We start from the raw sequence: 13,157 nt of genomic DNA, 5'->3' as shown, positions 1-13,157 counted from the left end.
ACAGAGACAGAGTGAAAGTGCATCAAAACTTTAAGCTAAAATTCTAAGTAAAAAGAGGGAATAATTAATGAAAAATTGGTGCCAGAGTTATGCACTTTGCACCATATGGTGTGGGTGATGATGTTGAACAACTATTTCAAGTTTGAATCAAATCCATTCAGAAATAACAGAGACAGAGTGAAAGTGCATCAAAACTTTAACCTAAAATTCTAAGTAAAAAGGGGAAATAATTCATGAAAAATTGGTCCCAATGTTATGCACGTTGTGTCATATGATAAGGCTAATGATGTTGAACAATTGTTTAAGTTTGAATCAGATCCATTCAGTAACATCAGAGATAGAGTGAAAGTGCATAAAACTTTAACCTGAAATTCTAAGTAAAAAGGGGAATAATTCATGAAAAATTGTGCCAGAGTTATGCATCTTGTGTCATATGATGTGGGTGATGATGGTGAACAACTATTTTAAGTTTGAATCAAATCCATTCAGTAATAACAGAGGTAGAGTGAAAGTGCACCAAAACTTTAACCTGAAATTCTAAGTAAAAAGGGGGAATAATTCATGAAAAAATGGTGCCAGAGTTATGCACATTGTGTCATATGATGTGGGTGATGATGCTGAACAACTATTTCAAGTTTGAATCAAATCCATTCAGTAATAACAGAGATAGAGTGAAAGTGCATCAAAACTTCAACCTGAAAATCTATGTGGTAAGGGGGGATAATTCATGAAATATTGGTGGCAGAGTTATGGCCCTTATGTCAGATGATGTGGATGATGATGAGGAATAAGTATTTCAAGTTTGAATCAAATCCGTCAAGTAATTACAGAGATAAGTTGAAAAAAGAGAAAGTGCACCAAAACTTTAACCAAGGTCGGGACGCGGAAAGACGCTGACGCCGGGGCAAGTAGGATAGCTCGACTATACTAAGTATAATCGAGCTAAAAAAATCAATTAATCCCTTAATAAAACAAGACAATACCTTTGATTCTCAAATTTGATTAATAATAATAAACATATGCCCTAAAAACCAAATAACGCATGCAAGTAAATCAAATATCAGAACAAATCAAAACTACATCAAAACATGCAAAAATTGCAATTAAGTAATTGCTGGTTATTTGCAATTAAGTAATTGCTGGTTATGTTCAAGTATTAGTTCTTCATCGTGCTACATTCATTCAATAAAATGCTTAGACATAAAACATACTGTCTTAACCCTATATATGTCATGTGTCAATTTGTAACTAGATACTTGTTTTTCCCATTTCTTTCGTGCAAATCATGTATAATTACCATCATGGAAATACAAAAGTATACAGTTATTCTGTGGTGCGTCTATAAACACATCTATAACTGACCAACACCACATCACAGATTAGAGATGGGTTTAGAGATTAACACTGAGGACAAGCTTTCCATTGAAGCAATAAACTCCCCTCATGCTTTTACATACATTTATAACAGTCCAACACCACACCAAAAATGTAAGGGTTTAGAAATTCACATTGAAATTTGTAAGCTTTTCATGTAACAGTTAACTCCCTTCATGCTTGTATACAAATTCATATCTGTCCAACATGAACATTTTAGGATTTTAAAGATTAGCTTTGAATATAAGCTTGCCATAAAAACCTCACAATAACTCCCCTCATGCTATTAAAATCATTGACCAACACCACCACAAATTTTAGGGAATTAGAGATTAATCACAGTCTTACCTGATGTTGTTGCTGATGTTGCAACATTGGTAGGCTGGTCAAACACTAAATGATATGTTCATTTTAGTTTATAGTTCAATATATCATCTTACACAATACATGATTTAATACAAGATGGACAAATACTTTAAAGATGTGAAACCAGTGACAACTAATACGCAATGAAATATAGAAGCCTGTTCTAACACAGCCTACTGAGATTCCTGTTAGGAAAACTGGCTGAATTACACAAGCTAACTATATACAGTTAACCCTGTGATAAAGATCACCTCTGCATCAAGACTGCAACTTCATAACCTGTTTTGGAAGATCATCATTTTCTCTTCCAATTAACCTATAAGCAGTATAATTTTACCATTTATAAAAGACCACCTATTAACAAAGACCATGTTTTTCATTTTCCAAAGGTGATCTTTAGAAATAAGTCTGACTGTATATTCTATACTACATATAAAACTGTACAATCTGTATGGAATTTTTTTACATTTAGCATTTCAAATAAAAACATAAAAAATTGTATACAAAAACAACAAATAAAAAAATCGAACAAGAGCCGATTGCAAAACGCATTATGCCCCGCATGATGGCCTGTCAGCGGAAACAAAGCATGTAATTTTCAGCATAAAGTATGCTGTCACCTTGACACTGACAGCGATAAAAAAACTATAGATCATTTATTGACCACAAACAATCAAAGTATGAAGTTTCAAGGTCTAAGCATATTCCAAGTTCAGCCTCAAGGTCACTGTGTCACTGTGACCTAAACCTTTGACCCCAAAAACAATATGCGCCATCCATTAACCTCTGACATCAGTAGAAGACTAGCCTAGCCAATGTGTGCTTTAGTATAACTTATGGATCTGAAACACTTTTCACTCTCAAGGTCACTGTGACCTTGACCTTTGATCTAAAGTAAGAAGGGTCAACTACTGAACAACCATCCTAAAAAATTTTAAAAGCTGCAGGCACAATGGTTATTCAGTTGTGGAAACAATTTTAATATTAAAATCACTGTGACATTGACCTTTGACCCTAAATCAATATGGATCATCAACAGAAAACAGGCAATCATTCTATGAAGTTTAATGACTGAAGACCACTTAAAGACTACCTTGGACAGCAATGGTGAAAGCACATGTTGAGGATCAAAGCTTTTCCTACACTACATATAGCAGTTGTATAGTCAACGCTTTGCTCTACAACATGTGCTTGCACCATAGCATGATTCTCCCTGAAAATGACATTTAAGGAGTGATACCTCATTCAACAGGTAAATGCTGACAAATGTGCAAAACTAGCCTTTGTACTACACCTTCCTATAAAGGTTCATTGAGATCATTCCAGTAGTTTCAGAGGAGTAATCCAAACAAACTTCTGTGCAAGACAGACAGACAGAACAAAATCAATATATCTCCCCAAATATGGGTAGACAAAACTACGTAACTATAGAATAACCACAAAAATGTTAAGTTAAACTAAAAATACAAAATTCATTCATCTGAAAGTGAACAAACAAGAACTGTCACAGATGCTTGATAGTGAAATAGGGTTTATCTGAGGAAACAACAGCTATCTCTGGAGTGTTTAATACCCCCAATGAGGATGATGTTGGATACTGTTGGACAGTGGTTAAAGGGTTTAAAATGTGGCTGCCACATTTTCCGTTATGATATAAAATGGAAGAAACTGGACACATTAACTTTTTATACAACTTTGCCCTTGATCTAAACACTGTAAAAACTGAACATTTGTTGCAATGAAATGCAGATCACTGTTCAAATAGAAGCTGAACACCCCTTGTACAGTCTAACCTGTACAAATGGTCATCTACGATCAGTGGTCACCTCCGTCTGGCGTTCAGCAGTCATTTTGTAACTCCCCCGATGGATTTTCCTCTATTTCATCACTTTATTCAGCGGTCAACTCCCATCCGCAGTCAGCAGCCACTGGAATTGCCTCCAGACTGCCGTATTTGACACCTTTCAGCGGCCATGTTTCTTTCAAAACCAATTGTAAGGTGAGAACTGCTGAAGATTCACGAATTTTGAGAAACACACGATTGCTAAGTTTGGCGTTTTACTCTTATCATTCCACCAGGATACATTGGAGTGGAATTCACCTCCGCAGATACCCGTGTATAATGCGCATCCATCCCCCCCACCACCCCACGCCCCCCGATTTGCGCTTAAAATCCTCAGAAAAAAATATTTTTGGTCAGTTTTGAGGTACACTGAAAACGAAAGTAGGATTTACATCAGTAATAATTTACCTCCGCGGCAGAGAGCGGAATCAGTCTCACTGTACTACTGATTTTTTGTTTTCTTGAATATAAAAGCAAGAAGATACCATTATTTTTAAAATCTAGATGTTTTTTATGAGTATTAAATAGAAAGCAATTGCCTTAAATATCTTGGAATGGCATCTTTCAAAATGACATCAACTTCTCAATTCAAACTGATACCAAAAGGTGTGATCATCTTTACGATCCGTAAAACTTCATAGATCAAATGGCCATTAATTACCAGTAATTAGCATGACGCCTCGTGTCAGTTTTGTTGTTCACAGTTTGATCTCGGTTAAAGTTAATAGTCAATCTTTTAATAGTATTATAATACTTATGATTTTTGATATTTCTTTCTTCAAAATACAATTGAATTTATATAAAAATAATTTTGTTTAAGGAAAAATAAAGTACTATTATCTAATACCTTATACCAGCAGTGGTCCTGTGTCGTATAAGTAACGGCAATTGTAGTGTTTAGCCTAGACAATTAGCACGGAGAGTAGTTTCCCTTTACCAAAATGGTGAAAATCATAAACTTGTTTCGAAGCTGGAAAATTATCTATACCTGTGTATAATGCGCACCCATGATTCGGGGGTGGTCACGTGGGTAAAAAAAACTGCGCATTACACACGAGTAGCTACATTGTGAAGGCAAACCCACGTCAATACACCCGGCAAAATGACAAAAGTAAAACGAAAAAGAAATAGGCCTCAATTGATGACTAAACACTGGTCAGAAGTTTGAAATATATATATACTGGCTGCCCCTCCGATCAGCGGTCACCTGGCTTAAGCAGCCAAATTGTCTGTTTCCCCTGGCCGGCTGCTTAAGACAGGTTAGACTGTATACAGAATATTTATTTCTTTACGTGCAAGATAAAAATATCTTTGAAATGAACACCAGAGGCAAAACACTTTCTGTTGCAACAAATGAAAATGTAAAATCTGATATTCATAAATAAAAGACAGATTTGATGAACAACAAACATTTGCCATTTTTCAATGGTTTTAACCCACACTTTACCTATTTTACCTACTCAGAGTCACATGAACACCATAAAATCGCTATGTTTATGTTGAAAGAGTAAAACAGTTACTGTTCTTTAAAATTTACAGATTTCTTTCATAGTTTTACAAAATAAGGTATTCTCTTGATATTCTTAAAAAGAAATTATGTACATCAAGGTCTTTACTATTTTTTTCTTTTTTCAATGACAGAAAAATGTTGATGCAGTATTGCTGATTATTACACAAAAAGTTCACTTAAAACAGTCCCTTTTATTGATTCATGCCATAATGACAGCTGTAGCAATAAGTGCGAGTTTTGATTGGTTGATTTACAGGTTCGGCACAGCCCAAAGGTGCAGTCAACTCTGGGAGTGTTTGTTCTTGTTTTAAGGTGTGTGAAAAGCAAAACAAGAATTCCTAAACAGAAACCATAGCTGCAATGGTGAGGCAATTGAACAAGGCCATAACTTTATCAGGATATGTTCTACTGTTATATTAAAACGTGAAATAAAGAACAACATAAAGCAGTTCTGCCTTCAAGCCTTGCAGTGAACTTACCCAAGCCTATTAAATCTCCTGTAGTTGAACTCTTTGGTGGCGGTGCTGGAGTCGGTTGCTGTGGTGAACTTGCTTTTACAGTCTGAACTGGTTTAGGATTTGATGGTTTACTAGAATGTGATGTCATCTGTGGTTCTGAACTTACTCTAGGTACCTGTAAAGATATTCTTGGCTCATTTTAGGTCATTTGGTGACATTTCAGCAATAATGGTTGAAAAAGAACCCAGGTGCCCAATTGGGCATTATTTCAAGGACAGAATGGGACCTGGATGTAACCACCAATTCTGCATGTTGTCTTCCTCACATGAAAGAATGAGACAGCCAAAATGTGACACAAACTAATAGTATTCAGTGACAAAATACTAAAAGATGTTCTGCAGTAATGAGTAACCATTTGAAAACAAGCCGAGAACGCTGATGACAGGATGTTAAAGACCAAGTTTGGTGTTAACCACTTTTGCAGAATACTGCAACTGTGGTTTAAAAGTTTTATTTTTAGTAACTACTGAACATTCAATCTGTTCATTAACATATATTTGCATTGCTGTCTTGAAAGTAAACCATACTTGCCGTGAGGTTCAAATCTTTTTATGTTTTATCATTTAAGAATTTAATGTCTATCCAAGTTTCCTAGCTCATTCATAATTAACCTGGTAAATATAGTAATTCATAAACATCTAAAATAAAGCTGTATGTACTGTGTTCTTTAGACTAGAAGACTGGATTGGTACCAGGCTCTTCCCCTAATGGAGTAATCTGTGCACTGGGAAAAGTATTTCTGGAGACAGTGCTTTTTGCTGAATGTGTCTGCAAAATAATCGTGTAGCACTGTTTAAAGAAGGCAAAACCTTTCTGTGTTATGAAACCTTTCAAAAACCTTTAAATGCCACAAGATGTCAAAATGCCATGTAACTTTTAAATGCCACAAAACCTCAAAATGCCATAAAATCTCTAAATGTTACAAGACCCGTACCTGTTATAAGACCTTTAAATGGTACATTTTATTTATTTTATTTTGTTGGGTTTATTGTCGCACCGACACAATTTTAGGTCATATGGCGACTTTCCAGCTTTTAATGGTGGAGGAAGACCCCAGGTGCCCCTCCGTGCATATTTCATCACGAGCGGGCACCTGGGTAGAACCACCGACCTTCCGTAAGCCAGCTGGATGGCTTCCTCACGTGAAGAATTCTACGCCCCAAATGAGGTTTCGAACCCACATCGATGAGGGGCAAATGGTTTGAAGTCAACGACTCTAACCACTCGGCCACGTTAAATGGTACAAGACCTGTAAATACTTTCAACAGGACAAAGTGTGAACCTTTCGTCCTGGCACATATACATGTAGTCAACTTACAGAACTCAATGATATTTGTCCTGTTGGTTTTGGTTTAGCCTTTCTCTTGTCCTTGTCATCCTCTAGCAACTGAAAAATAAACAGCAACACATTTTAAGCACATCAACTTTTCATAGGACCTCCATTCCACAATATATGAATATGGTACTAGGCTAGTTTAGAAAAGTGCTTGTTAGTAGCAAAGATTACAACACTTACTAGGAAGGAACTACACTAAGTTAGTACACAGAGGGATTATTTCTTATATAATATTATACAGAGATTGAATAATGAGATCAGATGAGCACTGTCATGTCAAAAGGTACTTTGTTGTCAATCTAAAAATGGGAGTATCATGCACAGAGACAGAACTTTAATTATTTCATTGTGTTTTTTGGTTTATTTCAAATTACTGTTAAAAAACTGGAAAATGCAATAAGTTAAACGTAAGGACAGTCTAAACAGTGCTTAAAGATCCCCTGACTCTAAGGATGGCTAGTTTCAAGTCTGATTTCAACATTTGTAACGTGTATAAACTGATCACCAGTCCTGTAAATAAAGTCCCCTTTTTTTAAACTTTCCCAAGCATGATCTTTGTTTATAAGTTAGACGGTATTGTTCGTACTTAACAAATCTGTTCAAACAAGATATTTTCAATACTGTGAAAAACTAATATACATTGGGGTGGGGATGGGGCTACTTTTCATGAATTTAGGCGTAGTGTCAATTTATAGTCAACAGTTAAAATCAACAAATTTATATCCTCAAAGAATAGTTGTTTTGGCTGAAACCACAAAATTTCATGTCCACAACATTAAACCATTTTACAGTATTCAAACAGATGTTCCCATTTTCATTTTACGTCAAAAATCAAAGTTTATAGAAGTCCAAATTACAATTTTTTCATTGATGTAAGTTTCACTACAATCAAGATATTACATATTCAAGAAATATTGGAGAAATTCACTGCCATTTTCTTTCGAACTGGTATCATTTTTTACGATTACATACCTTTTACCATGACCAAAGTGAAAATAAATTTTACAGAAACAAAATTTGTCCTGTGCAAGTACTTCCATTCCTGCCACAAAGCGTACAGAGGTGTAACACAATTCAAGTTGCATACATAGCACAATAATTTTCTTGCCCACAAGTCACACTTTTATTTTCATTATGTTAAATCTGATATAGGTCATATCACAAAGTTCCATAATATTTCCAGTATGTGACACCACACATGGTTTGATTACGTGGCAACTGTAACTGATACTAAGTGATTAAATTATAATTACTTGACAATTAACCTGATTAATAAATTAAATGTAATGAACAATCACATTCAAATACCAGCTGCTTTTTTTTATTCTGACATGTGCAAAACTGATCAATTCTCTTAACCCGTTTGCAACAAATACCTCAAGTACTGTCCATTTACTTGTATCAAAATGGTTATAATTATATCTTTATCAAAGTGTTCTATCCTATCAGCCTTTTTATCAGATATTTTTTATTAATATTGTAATTCATATATCTAGTTCTCAAACATACAACTTTTATCAGCAAATTGATGGTGGAGTTTGGTTACAATACATGACTACCCAAGTCTGGTGACAACAGTCAAATTCTTAAACCAAACAACCTCAGTTGTCACAAATGTGATACAATGACCAGGCCTCGACCTTAGCGGTGGACCGTTGGACCGACGCAACCAAAATATCGGCAGGTCCACTAACTATGAAAAGTTGGGTAGACCGACGGTCAACCAATTTTCAGTCACGGTCTGCAAATAAAATAAAACCCTTAAAAGTAAAAAATAGGAGGTAAAATCGTACCCATATCGGCGAATTCACAAAACGAAAGTTGATTTTGCCTTAAGTACGGCATTCTACCGTTATAAGCATTGGCGAGTTAAAGTCAGGAGAGCACGAATGGACTACTCCATCGATCGGGCGAGCGGTTTTTACGTGGTAACTTTACCAAATTGAGAAATTACATCAGGCAAAATTACCTGGATTGACTGGAATTTACCCGCGAATCGTAAAAATATCAAAACGTCATGCTGGTAATTTTCCATTCCACAAGCACGTGCGCCCTATCGTAATGTCTAATTTACATCGCGGTTACTTTTGACACAATAAACGCGCGTAGTGCATTCATTTTTTAATATAATCGCTTTAAATTTTCAACATCGCTTGAAAACTGATACAGTTTGAATTCTATAACAATTTTAATAAGATATTGACAGGAATGTAGGCAAATTTTTTTTAAAACGATCAAATTTTCATATAATGTTTTGTAAAATTTCAAACAGCGCGATCTTGATTATTTATTTCTTTCTTAAAGTAAATATACGGTACATACTATGGTAATAAACTTCAGACTTTTGACCAGAAAGTACAAAAAACACAATTAAAAAAACTTAAATAATGAAAAAGCGGCAGCAATTTAAATACATGGAGTAAAACGATTTTTGGCAAACAGATTTCTGTTAGCGCGGCAGAATAGCTTACGTGACCTAATGAACGTAAATAGAAATGTGGTATAAAATAAAGCAGTATGATGTCGTTGCGGTTTTTAATAAGTTTTAAATGATTCTTTGTACATGTATGTTTTGACACAACACTTTGTTAGATATTCTTCTGAAACAATAATGTAAATTTCTTGAGGGCAAATAGGTCACAGAGGTAGGACATCCACTATCATCGTTCACGGTTTGACACATTTACATGTCAGTTTATTCGGGATATTGCACATTCGCTTTTAAAAAATTAAAGAAAAAACTTTTTTACTGATTTCTTCTCAACAATTAAAGGAATCGAGAATACGATCAGACAGTGATGTGTCACATGGCGCGAAAACATGACGTAATGCCATGACAATCTCGGGGAAACTATACCGCTTTGATCTCCGCTTCAGATGTCACGAATAACCGACACACTTCTTTTAGCTCTTTGAGGGGGTGTTAATTGAAAATGAAAACAAGGCCAATTACTTAGTTTATCATCAGAATAATTACCGATAATTAATTGTTGATATTTTCTTTTTTCACTTTCAACACGGATCAGGGGATTGATGATTATTGTGTCCATATTTTGGGTCACTTTTCAAAATAATTATTTTCGGGATAACAGATTGCTTCAGTCTTCCATTTTTAATTATTTTAGAAATAAGTCCTGTTTCTTTGAGTCATATGAAGTTATGACGTCAACAACATCACAATTTATGTGATAGAATTGGAGGTCCACTAAAGTCTGAGCAGGTCTACTAGATTTTAGCAGTTGGTGGACCTGCTGGCAACTGCTGAAAAAAGTTAAGGTCGAGGCCTGATGACTGAAGTTTAATTACCATGACAGACCTATGGGCTGGTATACAGTTCACCCTACCACCAACTTTTTACAAGACTACGTGACTTTTGTCCTATCATGGCAAGAAACACATGCACAATGCAGCACAGTTCACTGTACATTATATCACAGTAAACCTCAACTAACCTTCTAGGACCATGCCTCCAGCAGAATGTCAAGATTTCAATTTCTGTGTAAGCAGATAGTGGTTGCAATTTATACTAGATATCAACAAGCATAACATTGTTTAATTTGATATTTTAATATCTATGAAATAAAGTGCCGCTAAATTCCTTCTGTTTAGTATCAATTTTTTTATAGCATTTTTAACACTTTTAAAGAGTTTTCTGCATATTTCACTGACTAAAAGAGTTGTTTTTACCATTGAAAACCAACTATAAAGCATGGGATAATTTTAAAAAGTTCTAATGAAATTACTAATTAATCAAAGCATTTTCTAAATTTTGAAAAATGTCACATAAATCTGGAGGCATGTAGCTTTAATGTCCAACATAAAGCTCTTATGAAATTCAACCTAAGCTACTACTGTAACACATGTTTTGTTATATTGCATGATAACCTAGAAGCAGCAGAAATTGTATTACACGAAATGGTAAATATTGGTTTGTTTCAAGTTACTACTGTCAAAAGTGCTCATTAAGAATATTTTTCTCATTAATAAGTAGATATAAGTTAAAGAGCATTTAGTTTCCTTTCTAACAGATATTATTTAACTTTAGGGGAAACAACTCTCAGTGTGCCTGTGAGTACTTTATTTTAGACATAGTTGGCACCTGGATAGAGCTGTAATCAACCCTTCCAAAATTGAGTGGACAATCTCATTAAACAAAGGAGATTTACTTTGATATTTTCATCCATGTAAACAGTTTCTAAAAAGGCTAAAAACCTTAACATACTTCAATGCTGGACAAAACAATTTCATAACTCAGTTTGCTTAAGTAGCTAACATAATTCATAAAATATCTAAAACTGATAGAAATATTTTGATGAAAAATACCATTATTATAATGAGAGAAAATAATGAACTAAAGAAAATGATCATGCTAAAAAATACATGTAAATGACAATGCAAATAAAAGTATCCCCTGCCTCAACGCTAACTACAAGTACAAGACTATACCACATGGCCATCCTTATAACAAGTTTTCATTGCTTTATTACACTGCAGAAATGAAAAGTTTTTGTTACTCTTGATTTTTAATATATTGTGAAAATATTAAGACAGCTGACAGATAACGAAACATTTTAGCCAAATGGGAGACCGAGCATTTTATAAAATTTAATGTAAGTTTCAACAGTGTCTTTTGTATATTAAGCAATACAACATAACATTTTTAATTCAGAAATAAGGGCCTTGATGATCCTAGATTGTTCACCTGAATTTCACAGCTTGCTTTAGAAGTCTTGGTAAAGGGTCATGCAACGAAAATATCCTAAACATAAACAATTTGGTGTGTGTGTGGGGGGTGGATGAGTATTGTAGGTGAGAAATTCAAGGAAATTGGTAGAAGGTCACCTAACGAGCATTTGTGTGAAATTATTTAAATTTGGGGGAGAAGTTTCAGATATTATTAAAGTTTTCCATAAAACTAGCCCCGCTCCAACATAGCCATGATTTTTCACAAATCAAAATGGCTTGAAGGAACTTGGTAGAGGGTCACCCAAGCAACAATGCTGTCATTACAAGTTATTATGAAATTGGATCAGCAGTATGACAGGAGATTTTGATTTTTTTAAATTTTGTCATTGCAATGCGAATTCCGCATAAATGACTTATATTTGAAGGAATCTGAAAGGAAACAACAAAAGGAACTGAAACTTGCTTGATGGATTAGGAGATCTTCTTTACAGAAATTGTAGACAACGCACCAACGACAGAAGTATGATCATCCAAATATCCTAAAAGATCACCAAGACCACTCTGTGCTGAGGTGAGCTAACGAAAGTTAAGGAGGTAGGTTACCTACATATTTGTATGTGCGCATGTCCAACTGGAAGCTAACGTGACGATTTACGACGGCGTTTACGACAAACTAAATGTGTCTGTATATTCATTCTTTTGAAAATTAATCATGAACCTGTCTTCGATCTGATGCTTTATGGTTTAATAATGCAGAAATAATGAATAAATTGCCGCAGGAACGCTTCAAAACATTGTTGCCTTAAAATGACGTCATTGACGTCATGACGTTACGTGTCAGTTACCGCGCAAAATTAATAGCTTTTATCTTGAAAGTACGTAATTCTGTGCATTTTCTTTACTTTAACTATTTTCAAATAACCATTATTTGCTGAAATATTTTGTTATGAGTCTTTTGCTCTGAATAATAATCAATATTTTGCTTCTTTTTTGTAGATATATCGAAATGTTATGCGGAATGTAAGAAAATGGATGATGATAAGCAATGTTATTTGGAATATAGTTGGGAGAAAGGTTACTTGTTACGGCCATTTTCAAATAAAAAATCTAGCAGTTTGATTTCTAATACCTATTTTTCAGGTTCCGTTGATAATTTGTTACTTCTGTACTAAAACTAAGATCTAAAATTGTTGCAATTTCAGTAGGAAATTGTGGGTTCTTGAATTTAATTGATGTTACCATGGAAACGAAGCCCGTGACCTGTGTATCTAAATGTAAAATTTAAAAGCGTTGACACTGGTCTATTTAAGAAATACAGCTTCGGCTTTTTATTTTCCTTTCAACAATATCCATGTGAATAAAAGCAGCATGCTGAACGATTTTTCTATGAAAAATTCCAGACGAGGAGTACTGCTGTAAGTATTCTAAGCTGTGAAATTTGTTTGAATAAATGCAAATAACACGAAAATATAACTTACGTTAGAAATAATATGTTTTAAAGCTACATCAACTTGAAAGATAATC

General features: G+C 34.5%; 1 protein-coding gene across 3 annotated transcripts in view; it reads right to left on the bottom strand.

Moving 5' to 3' along the window:
* The window catches only part of LOC123525478 (stromal membrane-associated protein 1-like), a 62,803-nt gene that overhangs the window by 30,762 nt on the left and 18,884 nt on the right, over window positions 1-13,157 (bottom strand). For 2 of the 3 annotated variants that reach the window (XM_045304553.2, XM_053537830.1), the window contains exons 5-7: window positions 6,930-6,998; window positions 5,573-5,726; window positions 1,723-1,767 (exon numbers count right to left, since the gene is read on the bottom strand). In XM_045304553.2, the coding sequence (XP_045160488.1) occupies window positions 1,723-1,767; window positions 5,573-5,726; window positions 6,930-6,998 (268 nt within the window). The remainder of the gene's footprint in view (window positions 1-1,722; window positions 1,768-5,572; window positions 5,727-6,929; window positions 6,999-13,157) is intronic. The other variant, XM_053537829.1, reaches the window with a different exon arrangement.

Source organism: Mercenaria mercenaria, chromosome 3, assembly GCF_021730395.1.
Source record: "Mercenaria mercenaria strain notata chromosome 3, MADL_Memer_1, whole genome shotgun sequence".
Classification (NCBI taxonomy): Eukaryota; Metazoa; Mollusca; class Bivalvia; order Venerida; family Veneridae; genus Mercenaria; species Mercenaria mercenaria.
Note: the sequence above shows the minus strand (reverse complement) of the source record. Positions and strands in the feature narration are given on the sequence as shown.